Raw genomic sequence first — 12,874 nt, 5'->3', positions numbered from 1 at the left:
ACCTCTGTTTATACTTGAAAGGTACTTAACTGGGTCAGCCGAGACAGACTATGGACTCTTTCAATGAGATAAGGGCAATGGCTTGGGTCAGATATGACCCACAGAGGTCATAACAAAAGGTCCAATTCAGAGTATATATTCAGTAGAGCCAAAAGGATATATCAGTCAGAATGTGGAAAAATGATTCTCAGGTATTCGGCTGGAGGCTATAGAGCTGAAGTTACTATCAACATCAGCAATGGAAAGACACCCTGAGAGAAAATTAGGATTTGTAATAACAAAGATCCAATAGATATTTAAAGATTTCAAAGACCACTAGAATGTTCAGATCTGGAGTTCACAAGACTCACAGTTATAAATAGGTGGCTGGATGTGGTGACGCACACCTTTAATCCCAAGACTTGGGAGGCATAGGTAGGAGGATTGCCATTAGGTCAAGGCCACCCTGAGACTACATAGTGAATTCCAGTTAGCCTGGGCTAGAGTGAGAGCCTACCCAGAAAACCTTCCCCCCAAAAAAGACATAAATATGAATTTGTCAGAAGACTGATGTTATTTAAAGACCCATGAACACCAGACACAGTGGTACATGCCTTTAGTTCCAGCACTCAGGAGGCTGAGGTAGGAATGCTATGAGTTTGAGACCAGCCTCAGACTACATAGTGAATACCAGGTCAGCTTGGGCTACAGCAATACCCTACCTCAAAAAAAAAAGGCGGGGGGGAGCTGGAGAGATAGCTTAGTGGTTAAGGCACATGCCTGAGAAGCCTAAGGACCCAGGTTCAATTCTCCAGGTCCCAGGTAAGCCAGATGCACAAGGGGGGTGGCATGTGTCTGGAGTATGTCTGTGGTGGCTGGAGACCCTGGCACGCCCATTCTCTCTCTTTCTCTCTCCCTCTCTCTGTCTCAAATAAAAAATAAAATCTTTAGAAAAAAAAAAGGAAAAAAAAGAAAAGGCTATGAAATTGGAGAAGGTCAGTGACAGCTCCTGTCCATCTACCCTGCAAGATGCTCTGAAGCCTCAGGTTTAGCAAAGGACAGTCCACCAGTGGCCAGCCACAGTCCAATTTAGCCATTTAGTCAATAATAAACAACAAAATGAACGCCAAATAGCACAACTTAAAAACAGCCGGACATTGTGGTGTACAACTTTAGTCCTAGCACTCAGGAGGCAGAGGTAGGAGGATCACTTTGAGTTTGAGGTCACCCTGAGACTACATAGTAAATTCCAGGTCAGCCTGGGATAGAGTGAGACCCTATCTCGGAAAACCAAAAACCAAAAAACAAAAAACAAAAAAAAAACAGTCTATCCATGGAATGGCCTATTTTCTAAGAGAAGCTACTTTGCAAACATGTGACATGCCTTCTTGTTCTAAACAGTCTCACCACAACAACCATTCAACCATTGTCAGCCCACCTGCCCTTCCCTCTTCCTTCCCCTGCAGTTGTCCTGACTCAAATGAACAGCCTGTCTCCCTCCCCTGCAGGCAGTAGAGTAAATGACACATGGCTGGGAAGGGAACAGATTTCACCTTTTGCTCTCTTCTTTCTCCAGCAGCAGACTGCTGGACAGACACTGTGCCAAGAGCTCCTCTGCAGAAGATCTTTGCATCAGGTTCTCAGCACTGAGACTCCTCTTTGGGCCCTGCTCTGCGTTTCTCTTCCCTTGATGATGCATGTGAAGCAGGGGAGTAGGAAAACTGCTTGCAGAAGGATGTAGAGACTTTATCCCCAAACTGCAAATATAAGTTTTGAAGTGTTTGTGGTCAGTTTTGAAAAAGGGAAAGAGGATAAAATACAACATCATAGGATACACAGGCATGTGATCACCAGAGGTCCATATGCCACAGGACCATGCCCCTACTGGGATGGCTTATGTTTGTGTCAGCCTTATACCAACTTCTAAACCTCCTTCAAGTCAGGAAATATGGCACCAAGAGAAGACAGACCTCATACTACATGGCAACTTGTTTTTAAGTGTTGTAAGGCCACACATGCTAAGACATTTGGAATCTTTGAGCTAGGTGAGATAAGATTCCAACGTTCTTGCCTTCTAGAAAGTTCAATAGAAGGAGATGCCTATTAACTTTGTCCTAAAACAGTTTGTTTATTTTTCAAGGTAGCATCTCACTCTAGCCCAGGCTGACCTGGAACTCACAATGTAGTCTCACGGTGGCCTCAAACTCACAGTGATCCTCCTACCTCTACCTCCTGAGAGCTGGGATTAAAGGCGTGCGCCACCACGTCCACAACTTTGCTGAAAAAGTTTCTATGCTATTAAAAAGCATGTTCTGAAGGGTTATGAGACCTGGCCCACGGTGGGCTGTAATCAGTGTACCAGAAGTGAATTTCCACAGGCTTACTCAGAGAACAACATGGACAGAATAGAAACCAGTGACCACGGATCTCACCGTCCTTGGCTCAGCTGAAGCTCCTTCTGCGTCTGCCCTCTGGCTTGTTCCCAAGACAAAGGAACAGCATAGTTTTTCAAATCGTTTTTGAAAAAATATACGCATATCTGACCATCTCCACTAAGTGCCTCTGAGAAAATATAAAAACACATTAAATAAAAGAATATCAAAAGAGCAACAGATGAACACTTCATATTTTCTCAAACTCACTGATTTAAGAACCGACCTGGCTAACACAACTTCCAGGTTGGCATCAGCCCAGACAGCCGTAGGCAGCCCAAGACAGGTTGCGTTGGAGCTAAGAACCGATTGTCTGAGCGCCACTCTGGAGGTCTACTTCAGGGAAGGGAGTCCACGCTTGCCTAGAACCTTCTTACGCTCCCCAGTGTAGAAACCTCCTGGAAATCACTGACCTAACAGGGAAGGGCTAAGGACGGGAGAAAGGGACCAACGGGAAAAGAAGCAGTGCAAGAAGAGCCTTTCTTTGCTAAAATTCACACAGAAAAGTCTCATGAGGACCTGGCCCCACAGTACAGCACTGAGTTCCAACTACCTGATGTAACAGGGATCCTGGGAGGCGTCCAGTCCCTCAGCTTGTGGTTGATGCATAAGGTGATAATATCATCCCATGGGATCTCAGCAACAGACGGCCCTGCCCCCCGGCCTGGAGAGGGGTGTTTGTGCTTCCACCTTCGGTATGTTCTACAAAGTAGGTTCTCCATCTGGGACTGGAGGACAGGCTGTGTCTGGCATGAGCTGGGGATCTGGGAGGCATACTGGATGACCATGGAGCATACTGGGAGCCACGGTGCTACAGAAAAAGTACATAAATAGTTACATGTTTGACCATGTACAAGTCAAAATGTTATTTAAATTGTTTTTTTATTTACTTATTTATTTGAGTGAGAGAAAGAGGCAGAGAGAGGGAGATAGAACGGGTGCAAACAAACATCCCAAATGTATGTGCCACCTTGTGCATATGGCTTATGTGGATCCTGGGGAATCAGACCCGGGCCCTTAGGCTTCGCAGGCACACACCTTAACGGCTAAGCAGTCTCTCCAGCCTGAAAATGTTCTTGATGCTCTGTATTTCCTTTGCAGAGGGCTACTATGTGGTCTAGCATTATATGAATATGCCCAGGCCATAAGCTCTGACAGGTAAGCAGGAAAAGACCAAGTCCCTCTCGGTGACATTCGCATGGGAGAGCGCAACTCCTGCTGCACCTGCTCGAGCAGCTGAGCAACTCGTAGGCCAGGCTCCGAGAGCGGGTGTGGCCGCCGCTGGATGCCGCGGCCCTGCAGTGACAGCAGCTCAGTGACAGAGCTGCGTGGGCTTTCGCTCTTTGCCACAGTCCATCTCTTCCGTCAGCGTGGACCTGTGAGGCCGGCGGGACAGGCTGGGGGCTGGTCCTATGCCACACCTAATAAAATTCCTGGCTCCTTCCCACCCATGAGCCCACAGGCACAGTATGAGTGCACAGCTGGAGCCAACTACAGACCGACCTCACACCGGAGCCCTCTGTCACTACAGCGCGAAGGGAACAGGACGCTTGCCTACAGCCAGCCCGCATCTCCCCCTCAGCATGGGTACATACCCCCTGGGGGTGGAAGGTCCATCTGTGGAAGCTGGAACCCGAGCACAGCCTGCTTCAGCCAAGCCAGGTGTTCTGGTGAGTTCCAGTGCAGGTGAGGAAGCAGCTGGCTTCCCCCAACCTCAGCAAACTCGGCGACAGGCCAGGACAAGTCGCACAGCCGCTCGCAGGACACCACAGAGGCCAGGAACTGCAGCACGCTGTTGAAGAGCTCAATGATGGCACTGGGCTCCTGGGAGGTCAGGCCACCCACGTGTCGCTCTCTTCTGTCATGGAAGAACCGGCCACTAAACTCACGGCCAATCCCATCCTCAACATACTGAATGAGGGTCTGGCAGCAAAGGTCAAAGGCATGAGGGCAGTGGGACAGCAGCCACTGCACTGCCCCAGAAACCTGAAGAACACAGACAATTGGGAGAAATGTGATTAGATGATTCATGGGGGTATTTTTTATGTCTCTTTGTGTGTGTGGTATGTGTCTGTGTGAGTACACATGTGTGCACATGCATGTGGAGGCCAGAGGTCAACATTGAGTGTTCCCTCAATCATTCTTCATGCTAACTTTTAAGAAAGTTGTCTCTCATTGACGTGGAGCTCACCAACTGGGCTAGACAAGCTAGCCAGCAAGCCCCATGGTTCCTCCTGCCTCTGCCTCCTTAGCCCTGGGGTTGCAGGCACATGCCACCACTCAGCTTTTATGTGGGAATTAGAGGTCTGAACTCAGACTCTCACGCTTGCATGACAAGCACTTACCCACACGGCCATCTCCCCAGCCCCACTGATTTGCAGTTTTATAAAAGAGCCTAGTATTCTCACAGAGCCCAAGGCAGCGCTCCGCCTCATTAGGCTCTCAGCCACTGTACGAAGGGGCTCAAGCTCCCTCGGTTCTTGTCTGGCTTTCTAAGGCCTTGGGGGCACACCTGGCAGGGGTGCCAGAGAAGGGCTTCGTAAATCCTATCCAACCAAGACTTGGGACCTGCAAGACCCCCAGAGGGACCTAGCACTTCAAAAAGCCAGCTTTCACATCCTGACCACCCACAGATTTACCACCTTGTTCCAAGGACTAGCAGCTTTGCTGCACACAAGGATGCCCCTACCCTGCACTGAACCCTCTACAAGGCCTGGATAGAGCCCAGTGCCTTGTATATGCTAGGCAGGAGTTCTACCATTGTGCTATATTCCCAGGCCCTGTAGTTACTTATTTAAATATATATATTTCATTCATTAGAGAAAGAGGGAGGGAGAGAAAGAAGAAGAGAGAATGGGTTCACTAGGGCCTCTAGCCACTGCAAACAAACTCCAGACATATGTGCCACCATGTGCATCTGGCTTATTTGGATTCTGGGAAATCCAATCTGAATCCTTAAGCAAGTGCCTAAACCACTAAGCCATCTCTCCAGGCTCCCCTCCCCCATTAGTTACTTTTATTTTAATCTCTAGCACTTCTTTCCCTAAATGTAACTGTCAATAGACTGCTTTTTTCGCTCTGCAGGCAAGTGCCTTAACCTCTAAACCATCTCTCCAGCCCTAGACTGCCTTTTTAAGGAAATCTCAGGAACTGTAAAGAAATAGTATCTGTGACTATCAAGCAAACTGGCAACAGGCTAATCTTTGCATAACCTAAGCCTGAGGTGGTTCTTCTGAAAGACAAAGAACTCACAGCTTCTCCAAAGATTTCCTAATAAATAAACAACTCATAATACGATCTGATACAAACTCATCTGACGCTCAGACTCTCCACAGCTCTGCCTGCCTAAAACTGAAGAAAAAAGCTGCAGAGCTGACTAGTTCAGGGAGCACTCGAGAGCATCCACTTGACTCTCATTAAATCAGTGTGCGGTAGGAGGATTGCCATGCACAAGGTGGCTCATGCATCTGGAGTTCATTTGCAGCAGGTAAAGCCCCTGGTGTGCCCATTCCCTCCCTCCCTCCCTCCTTCCCTCTCTCTCTATCTGCCGCTTTCTCAAACAAAGAAATAAAATTTTTCTTAAATTAAAATAAAAGGCACAATGACTAGTATTACCGAATTCAAGAGAGATCAGCCGTGGAAGGAGAACAACAAAGAAAACGATGGAACTTTACCTTCACTGTACCTTGTAAGTCATTCACGGAATCAGGGATCTCAACAACAATGTAATCTGAGATCAGCTGAGCTGAAACCAGATCCTGTAGCATCAGACCTTTAACAAGCAAAGCAGAGGAAGATGTGTCACATGACTTTACTCACTTGTATATCTGACACCTCCCAGTGCAGATGTTGCCGCCCATGAAATAGGCACAGTAGGACCCCAGTCCCACAGACTCTCGTCTCAGCACTGCCACCCATTCCCCAGACCCAGGGTCCACCATTTATAAACTAATGTGGGCCATAAACAAGACTCCTGCACAAACCATCCTCGGCTTCCTTGTCCACGGCATCCCCTGTGGAGCTGGGCACAAGAACCACCAGTGGAAGTGCGGGCTGGAAGGGCTTGGCCTGGAGGAGCTGCTTGAGGGGCAGCAAAACCGACAGCCAGAATAAGTCCTCCTCTGCCACGCCCTCAGTCTTCGCTTTGGGAGGAAGCAGAAGCATGAGTCCACTGGCTCCCAAGAGGTCCTTCTGGGTCTCCAGGGCATCAAGGGCACCATCACTAAGGGTGCCATGGGCCACCTGCAACAGAATCCGAGACATCAAGTTGGAGGTACTACGAGACAAGACAGTGGCCAGCCCCACAGCAAGAGCAGCCAAAGCACTCCGTGTGCCCCTGTGCTCTGGATGAGCCTCCAGGAACACAGCTGGGCTCACCCTCCGTCCAAGACCACGCACTGGTGTAAGAAACGACCCAGTCAACAGGGTAAGTTAGCCTCCAGCTAGGTTTGTGCCTGATCATACTACTATAATAATTTTTTAGTAAAAACTTTAAAAAAAATTTTAATATTTTATTTATTTGCAAGCAGAGAGAGATAGAAGAGAGACAGACAGAAAGAATGGGTGCACCAGGGCCTCCCGCCACTGCAAACAAACTCCAGAGGCAAGTGTCCATGCATCTGGCTCTATGTGGGTACTGGGGAACTGAACAAGGGCTATTAGGCTTTTTAGGCAAGCAACTTAACTGCTGAGCCATCTCTCCAGCCCAAAAGTATTTTTACAAACTTTATTTAGGGCTGGAGAGATGACTTAACAATTAACGTGCTTGCCTGCTAAGCCTAAGGACCCAGGTTCAATTTTCCAGGTCCCACATAAGCCAGATGCATAAAATGGTTCATGCATCTGGAGTTCATTTGCAATGGCTAGAGGTCCTTGCACACCAATTCTTCTCTTCTCTCTCACTGTGTATGTGTGTATGTCTATCTCTGCTTACAGATAAATAATGAAATGTTTTAAAAAGATTATACACTGTAACCGGGCGTGGTGGTACATGCCTTTAATCCCAGCACTCACTCGGGAGATAGAGGTAAAAGGATCATGCTGAGTTCATGGCCACCCTGAGACTACATAGTGAATTCCAAGTCAGTCTGGGCTAGAGTGAGACCCTACCTAAAAAAGATTATACAGCACATAGATTTGGAGTTATGACAGGCCTGTCACCCTGTTCTTCTCATAGTGTGCCATGCCAGAGCAAACAGTGGAACCCAACTGTTGCCTGCCATCTCCCTACAGGCTGCTAGCATAGAAGCAGATTGTACAGTGGAAAATTAATTAATTAAAAGATAAAAAATAAAAATTTATATAAGCCAGGTATGGTGGTATATGCCTTTAATCCCAGTGCTCTGGAAGCTGAGGTAGGAGGATCACTGAGAGTTCAAGGTCAGCCTGAGACTATGTAGTCAATTCCAGGTCAACCTGGACTAGAATAAGACCCTACCTCAAAAAAAAAAAAAAAAATTACATTTTTTAAATAACCCCCTTCCTCTTTTTCCTCTCAAAACCATGAGGAGAGAAATTTTGCTCTGCCATATCCTCTCCACCATAATGTCCTACCTCACAAAAGAAACAGGTCAACCAGTGAAGCCTTCAAAACTTTGACAAACACATATGGCTTCATTGGAATTCAGCCTGAACCCATATACCAAACAGGTGTCAGTGGAGCACCACCAAGATAAAGTGAAGGTCAGGCATGGTGGCACACACCTTTAAGCTCAGCACTCGGGAGGCAGAGGTAGAAGGACTGCCATGAGTTCAAGGCCACCCTCAAACTAGTGAATTCCATGACAGCCTGAGCTAGAATGAGACCCTACCTTAAAAAAAAAAAAAAAAAAAAGGGCGGACATGACACATGCCTTTAAGCCCAGCACTTGAGAGGCAGAAGTAGGAGGATCATCATGAATTAGAGGCCACCCTGAGACTACATAGTGAATTCCAGGTCAGGCTGGGCTAGAGTGAGACCCTACCTTGAAAAAGAAAAAGATACACTGAAGGGCAGGCACGACACTGATTTCTAAGCATCCCCAAATCTGCCACAGCACTCTAGAGAATAGTAGAACAGTATCATCGGCCTTTCCAGTAGTGCCTGAGTTAGTTAGCGTGCAGGGAATGAGCATCACTCACCTTTACACACACGTTGACAGAGATTGTCTGATCCCTTTTGCTACTGAGTGCATTAGAAATCGTCAAGGTCTCAATCTCGCCAGCATTACTCATTTTTTCACCCACTATGCTACCATCTCCTGTGAACTTGACCTTTAGCCAATTTGCTAGGACTCTGTAGATTAAAAAAAATTAATAACACTTGAAGAGAAAAAAATCTGATTTTAAAATTCAACTATTAAAAATTTCAGGAAAAGACACCGATACAGGGCCACAGACACCACATCTTACAATGAATGAGCTGGACACATCAGGCTGTTACTCTGAGGTGGAGTTAAGAGCTCTATGGGGTTACTTATTTGGAAGGAAGAGAGGACAGTCATGGAGCTGGCTCATTAGAACATAAATTAAGATAGAACAAAAAGAAAAGCAATATGAGCAACAGAAAATATCCCTAGAATCTTACAAAATAAATTCCTTATTACTAAGACCTCAAGAATTCTTGCAACATACATTTCCAAAGGAACTTAGCAAATCAGAGGACAGCGTTTTACTCAAATACTTTCGAAATGCCACCACTCTCTTCGTTGTCAGCTGTCTTATGAGCTCAATCTTCTAATTTATTCCTTTGTTTTCCTTAGCCTGCATGTGTCCCAACAGTAACTGCTTTAAAGTAATGTACGTGCTCATGGGCTGGAGAGATGGATTAGCGGTTATGGCGCTTGCCTGCAAAGCCTAAGGATCCAGGTTCGATTCACCAGTACCACATAAGCCAGGTGCACAAGGTGGCACATGCGTCTGGAGTTCATTTGCAGTGGCTAGAGGACCTGGCACACCCATTCTCTCTCTCTCCCTCTCTCTCTCCCTCTCTCTCTCTCTCTCTCTCTCTCTTTCTCTAAAGGAAAAAAATGTTCTAGACTTGAATAAGGGGATGGTTGTAAAATCCCATGAATATAAGTAAAAACCCCAAAACAGCACTTGAAATGAGGGGAGGGAGTTATTGGGAGAAAAGTAACATTCTGTACTTGTGGAGAAGGGTGTTCTTGTGTTTCTTTTTGCACAAGTGTGCCCATGCATAGGGAGGGAGGCCGGAGGACCGGGTCAGATGCCTTCCTCATCTGCTCTCCACCTTATTTCATTCATTTATTTATTTATTTTTAGGCAGGGTCTCGCTCTAGCCCAAGCTGAGCTGCAACGCACCCTGCTGTCCAGGTGGGCTGTGAACTCACAGCGCTCCTCCCGCCTCAGCCTGTCAAGTTCTGGGATGATGGGTGTGAACAGTGATGGCAGCTGGCAGTCGTATTTTTCCAATCTTATAAACTACTAAATGTTTTTTTTTTCCTCAAAGAAATGGCACTTCCCAAAAAAATCTAAAACGAAGCAGATACTACAGAAGCCCTTAGCATAGGTTAAAACAATCCTCAAATTATTAAAGCTTTTGGACTGAGACTTCTGCCAAGTATATGGAATAAAAATTAGAATCTAAGCCAGGCAGAGTGGCGCACACCTTTAATCTCAGCACTCGGGAGGCAGAAGTAGGAGGATCACCATGAGTTCGAGGCCACCCTGAGACTACATAGCGAATTCCAAGTCAGCCTGGGTCAGAGTGAGAACCTACCTCAAAAAAACAAAAATGAAAACAAAATTATAATCTAAGTATCAACTTCAAACTGTGAACAAAACAGACTCAAACATGAACCTAGGCTTCAGGGTTCCCCGCTCCCACACACAGAAAAGGAATACTCCTGTTCAGAGCCACAGCTCTGCCTGGCCAAGGCTCTGACAGGAGAAGTCCTGCTTAACTTCACTTACACTCCCCAGACTGAAAATCTCTCTGACCTGCCAGGACTCTCTGAAGGCTGCTCCTGGCCATCAGGCAACACCAGCACCAGCTTCCAAAATACTCGCTCATGCTTCACAGGGAGGTACTCAGCCACAAAGGATGGCAGGTCCAGAGGTGCCCACGCAGCATCGCTAGAAGGAAGGGAAAGACAATCATGGGTGAGTCTGTGTGCAGGCACAAGCAGGAGCAAGACTGGCCGTGGGGCTGACACACCTCAGCAGCTGCTGGTGGAAGTGCTGAACCTTCATCTGGTGAGCCGTCCTGTTTCTGAGCTGCCTCAGCCTACAAAGAGAAAAGCATCAGAAGTACAGCCAGCTGCCTCATAGCCTCAGGGCAGGCTTAAGCGTGTCTACCAGTGATTCCGAGTAAAACATTCCTTGTGACTGCTGTTTCCTCCTGGGGAATATTTAGACTGAGAAAACATTTTCTGATTAACAGATCAGACATATCTGTTAATGATCACTGTGTGCTTACTATGGGAGATTGAGCTAAAAATAGACAAAAAACCTGCCCTTCTAGAACAGCCTCTGCATTGGCTGGCATGGCTTACACATGAGTACTACGGGCAGCCGCAGGGTGGGAGAAAGCCATGATGCAAGTTATTCCAGTGGTCACATAAAGTGAAATAAGAGCAAAAACTTGAAGTAGAATTAGAGATGGCCTAGTGGTTAAGGTACTTACCAGCAAAGCCAAAGAACCCCAGTTTGATTCCCCAGTGCCCAAGTAAAGCCAGATGCACAAGCTGGTACATACATCTGAAGTTCATTTGCAGTAGTTAGAGGCCCTGGCACACCGATTCTCAATCTCTCTCTCTCAATCTCTCTCTCTCAAATAAATAAATAAAATATAACTTAAAAAAGGAAAACTTGAAGCTGGGTGGCCTTTAGTCCCAGCACCTGGGAGGCAGAGGTAGGAGGATAGCTGTGAGTTCAAGGCCATTCTGAGACTACATAGTGAATTCCAGGTCAGCCTGAGCTAGAGTGAGACCTTACCTTGAAAAACAAAACTTGAAGGAGACAAGGCAACTAGCATAACAATTTCTGGAAGGAGCAGGAGACAGGGATGGCCATGTTGTGACACACCAGGTCTGGCATAGTGAGGAAGAATCAGTAGGTGATGGCCAAGAGGTAGATGGCACAGAGACTCAGGGAATAGCTTAGCATGAGGACAAGAAGTGACACACCCAGGTATTGGAAAACCCGCTGCTGTAGATAGAGGAAACTGGCTGCTAGCCATAATCTAGGGCAAGGCAGTGCTGTGGCACAGGTAAAGAGACGTGGTCTGGCCTGAGGTACATTTCAAGGGTGGTCTATGGTCTACGGAAGGGTAGACCTGAGAAAAAAATACAAGTCCAGGTTTATGAACTGAAAAGATAGTGCCTTATAAGTAAGGAAGAGCAGGCTGGGAGTGTTCAGGGGCTGCACTGGGAAGTAGATAAGAGTCTGGAACACAGAAAAGAGGAACCTTACTACTGATGTACAAGAAGAGCTGTTAGTGTCACTGAGAGGTCACCAGGAATAGGACAGAGGACAAGGCTGAGGGTGCTGTAGGAGGGTGACAGAGATTGAGGCTAGAAAGCCAGGGTTGGAAGGGAGGGAGGGAGGACACAAGAAGCCATGACTGCGGACCATGTATCATAATGGCCATGGTTCAGAAAATGTGCCCCAGGCCCAGACCTTACAACACAGGTCAAGATAGTCATCCCAATATACAGCACAGAGAGAGACACGGAATCTGATAAGCCAGATGAAAGCTGCAGACATGCTGAAGACTTCACATACTTGGGCTGCAAGGCCACTGAGAAACCCTGCTGGAACTGAGCTGATAACCTCCTCCATGTAGACCAGCTGACAGAAAGCTGGAAGAAGCCATTCTACATGTAGTTCAATGGGAGAAAGAGGTACCACCAGTGAAGATACTCAACAGTGGGCACTGCAAGCCTTATAATTGGCCAACCAGGCCAAATGAGTCAACAGGTGCAATAATGGCACATCTGTCATGGTGGAAGCCAACTGCCCTCCACTTGGACTGGAGGCTTGCTCCATGGGGGAAAACACAACCCTGATACTGAAAATCTAAAACAGGGGTAGTCATGAACCATAGGGGTGTAACATCTGCTGATGTCTGGAAAAATGTATATACTATGCTTATCAAACTGCCCAGTAAGCACTTCTCTTAATATTTATACCCTTATATTAACACTACTCTCACTTTGGGAAGAGAATCTTCTCTTTTCAGATGGCAGTGACCTTGGGATGACTCAGAAGGTATCATAGTGCTGGAAAGAAGTGACTGGAGTACTGAGTAACATCTCGATCACACCTTCCAGAGGTGTCGGAAAGAATGTAAGAGCCAAAGGAAAGGTAGGACTCCTTACAACATGCTCCTCCAGACACAAAATGGCCTGGATATCCATGACCTCACAGTGCCTGACACTACCTACACAAGACCCTCATCAGAGGAGGAAAAGATCATGACATCAAAAGTAAAAGAGAGACTGATTGAGATGGGGAGGGGATAT

General features: G+C 46.8%; 1 protein-coding gene across 2 annotated transcripts in view; it reads right to left on the bottom strand.

Annotated features, from left to right (window-relative positions):
• The window catches only part of LOC101599423 (minichromosome maintenance complex component 3 associated protein), a 44,789-nt gene that overhangs the window by 2,437 nt on the left and 29,478 nt on the right, over positions 1 to 12,874 (bottom strand). For both annotated transcript variants that reach the window (XM_004669433.2, XM_045149274.1), the window contains exons 19-27: positions 10,567 to 10,635; positions 10,350 to 10,484; positions 8,532 to 8,685; positions 6,395 to 6,653; positions 6,086 to 6,183; positions 4,007 to 4,397; positions 2,965 to 3,222; positions 2,412 to 2,541; positions 1,533 to 1,736 (exon numbers count right to left, since the gene is read on the bottom strand). In XM_004669433.2, coding sequence (XP_004669490.2) covers positions 1,533 to 1,736; positions 2,412 to 2,541; positions 2,965 to 3,222; positions 4,007 to 4,397; positions 6,086 to 6,183; positions 6,395 to 6,653; positions 8,532 to 8,685; positions 10,350 to 10,484; positions 10,567 to 10,635 — 1,698 coding nt within the window. The remainder of the gene's footprint in view (positions 1 to 1,532; positions 1,737 to 2,411; positions 2,542 to 2,964; positions 3,223 to 4,006; positions 4,398 to 6,085; positions 6,184 to 6,394; positions 6,654 to 8,531; positions 8,686 to 10,349; positions 10,485 to 10,566; positions 10,636 to 12,874) is intronic.

Source organism: Jaculus jaculus, chromosome 5 (assembly GCF_020740685.1).
Source record: "Jaculus jaculus isolate mJacJac1 chromosome 5, mJacJac1.mat.Y.cur, whole genome shotgun sequence".
NCBI lineage: Eukaryota > Metazoa > Chordata > Mammalia > Rodentia > Dipodidae > Jaculus > Jaculus jaculus.
Note: the sequence above shows the minus strand (reverse complement) of the source record. Positions and strands in the feature narration are given on the sequence as shown.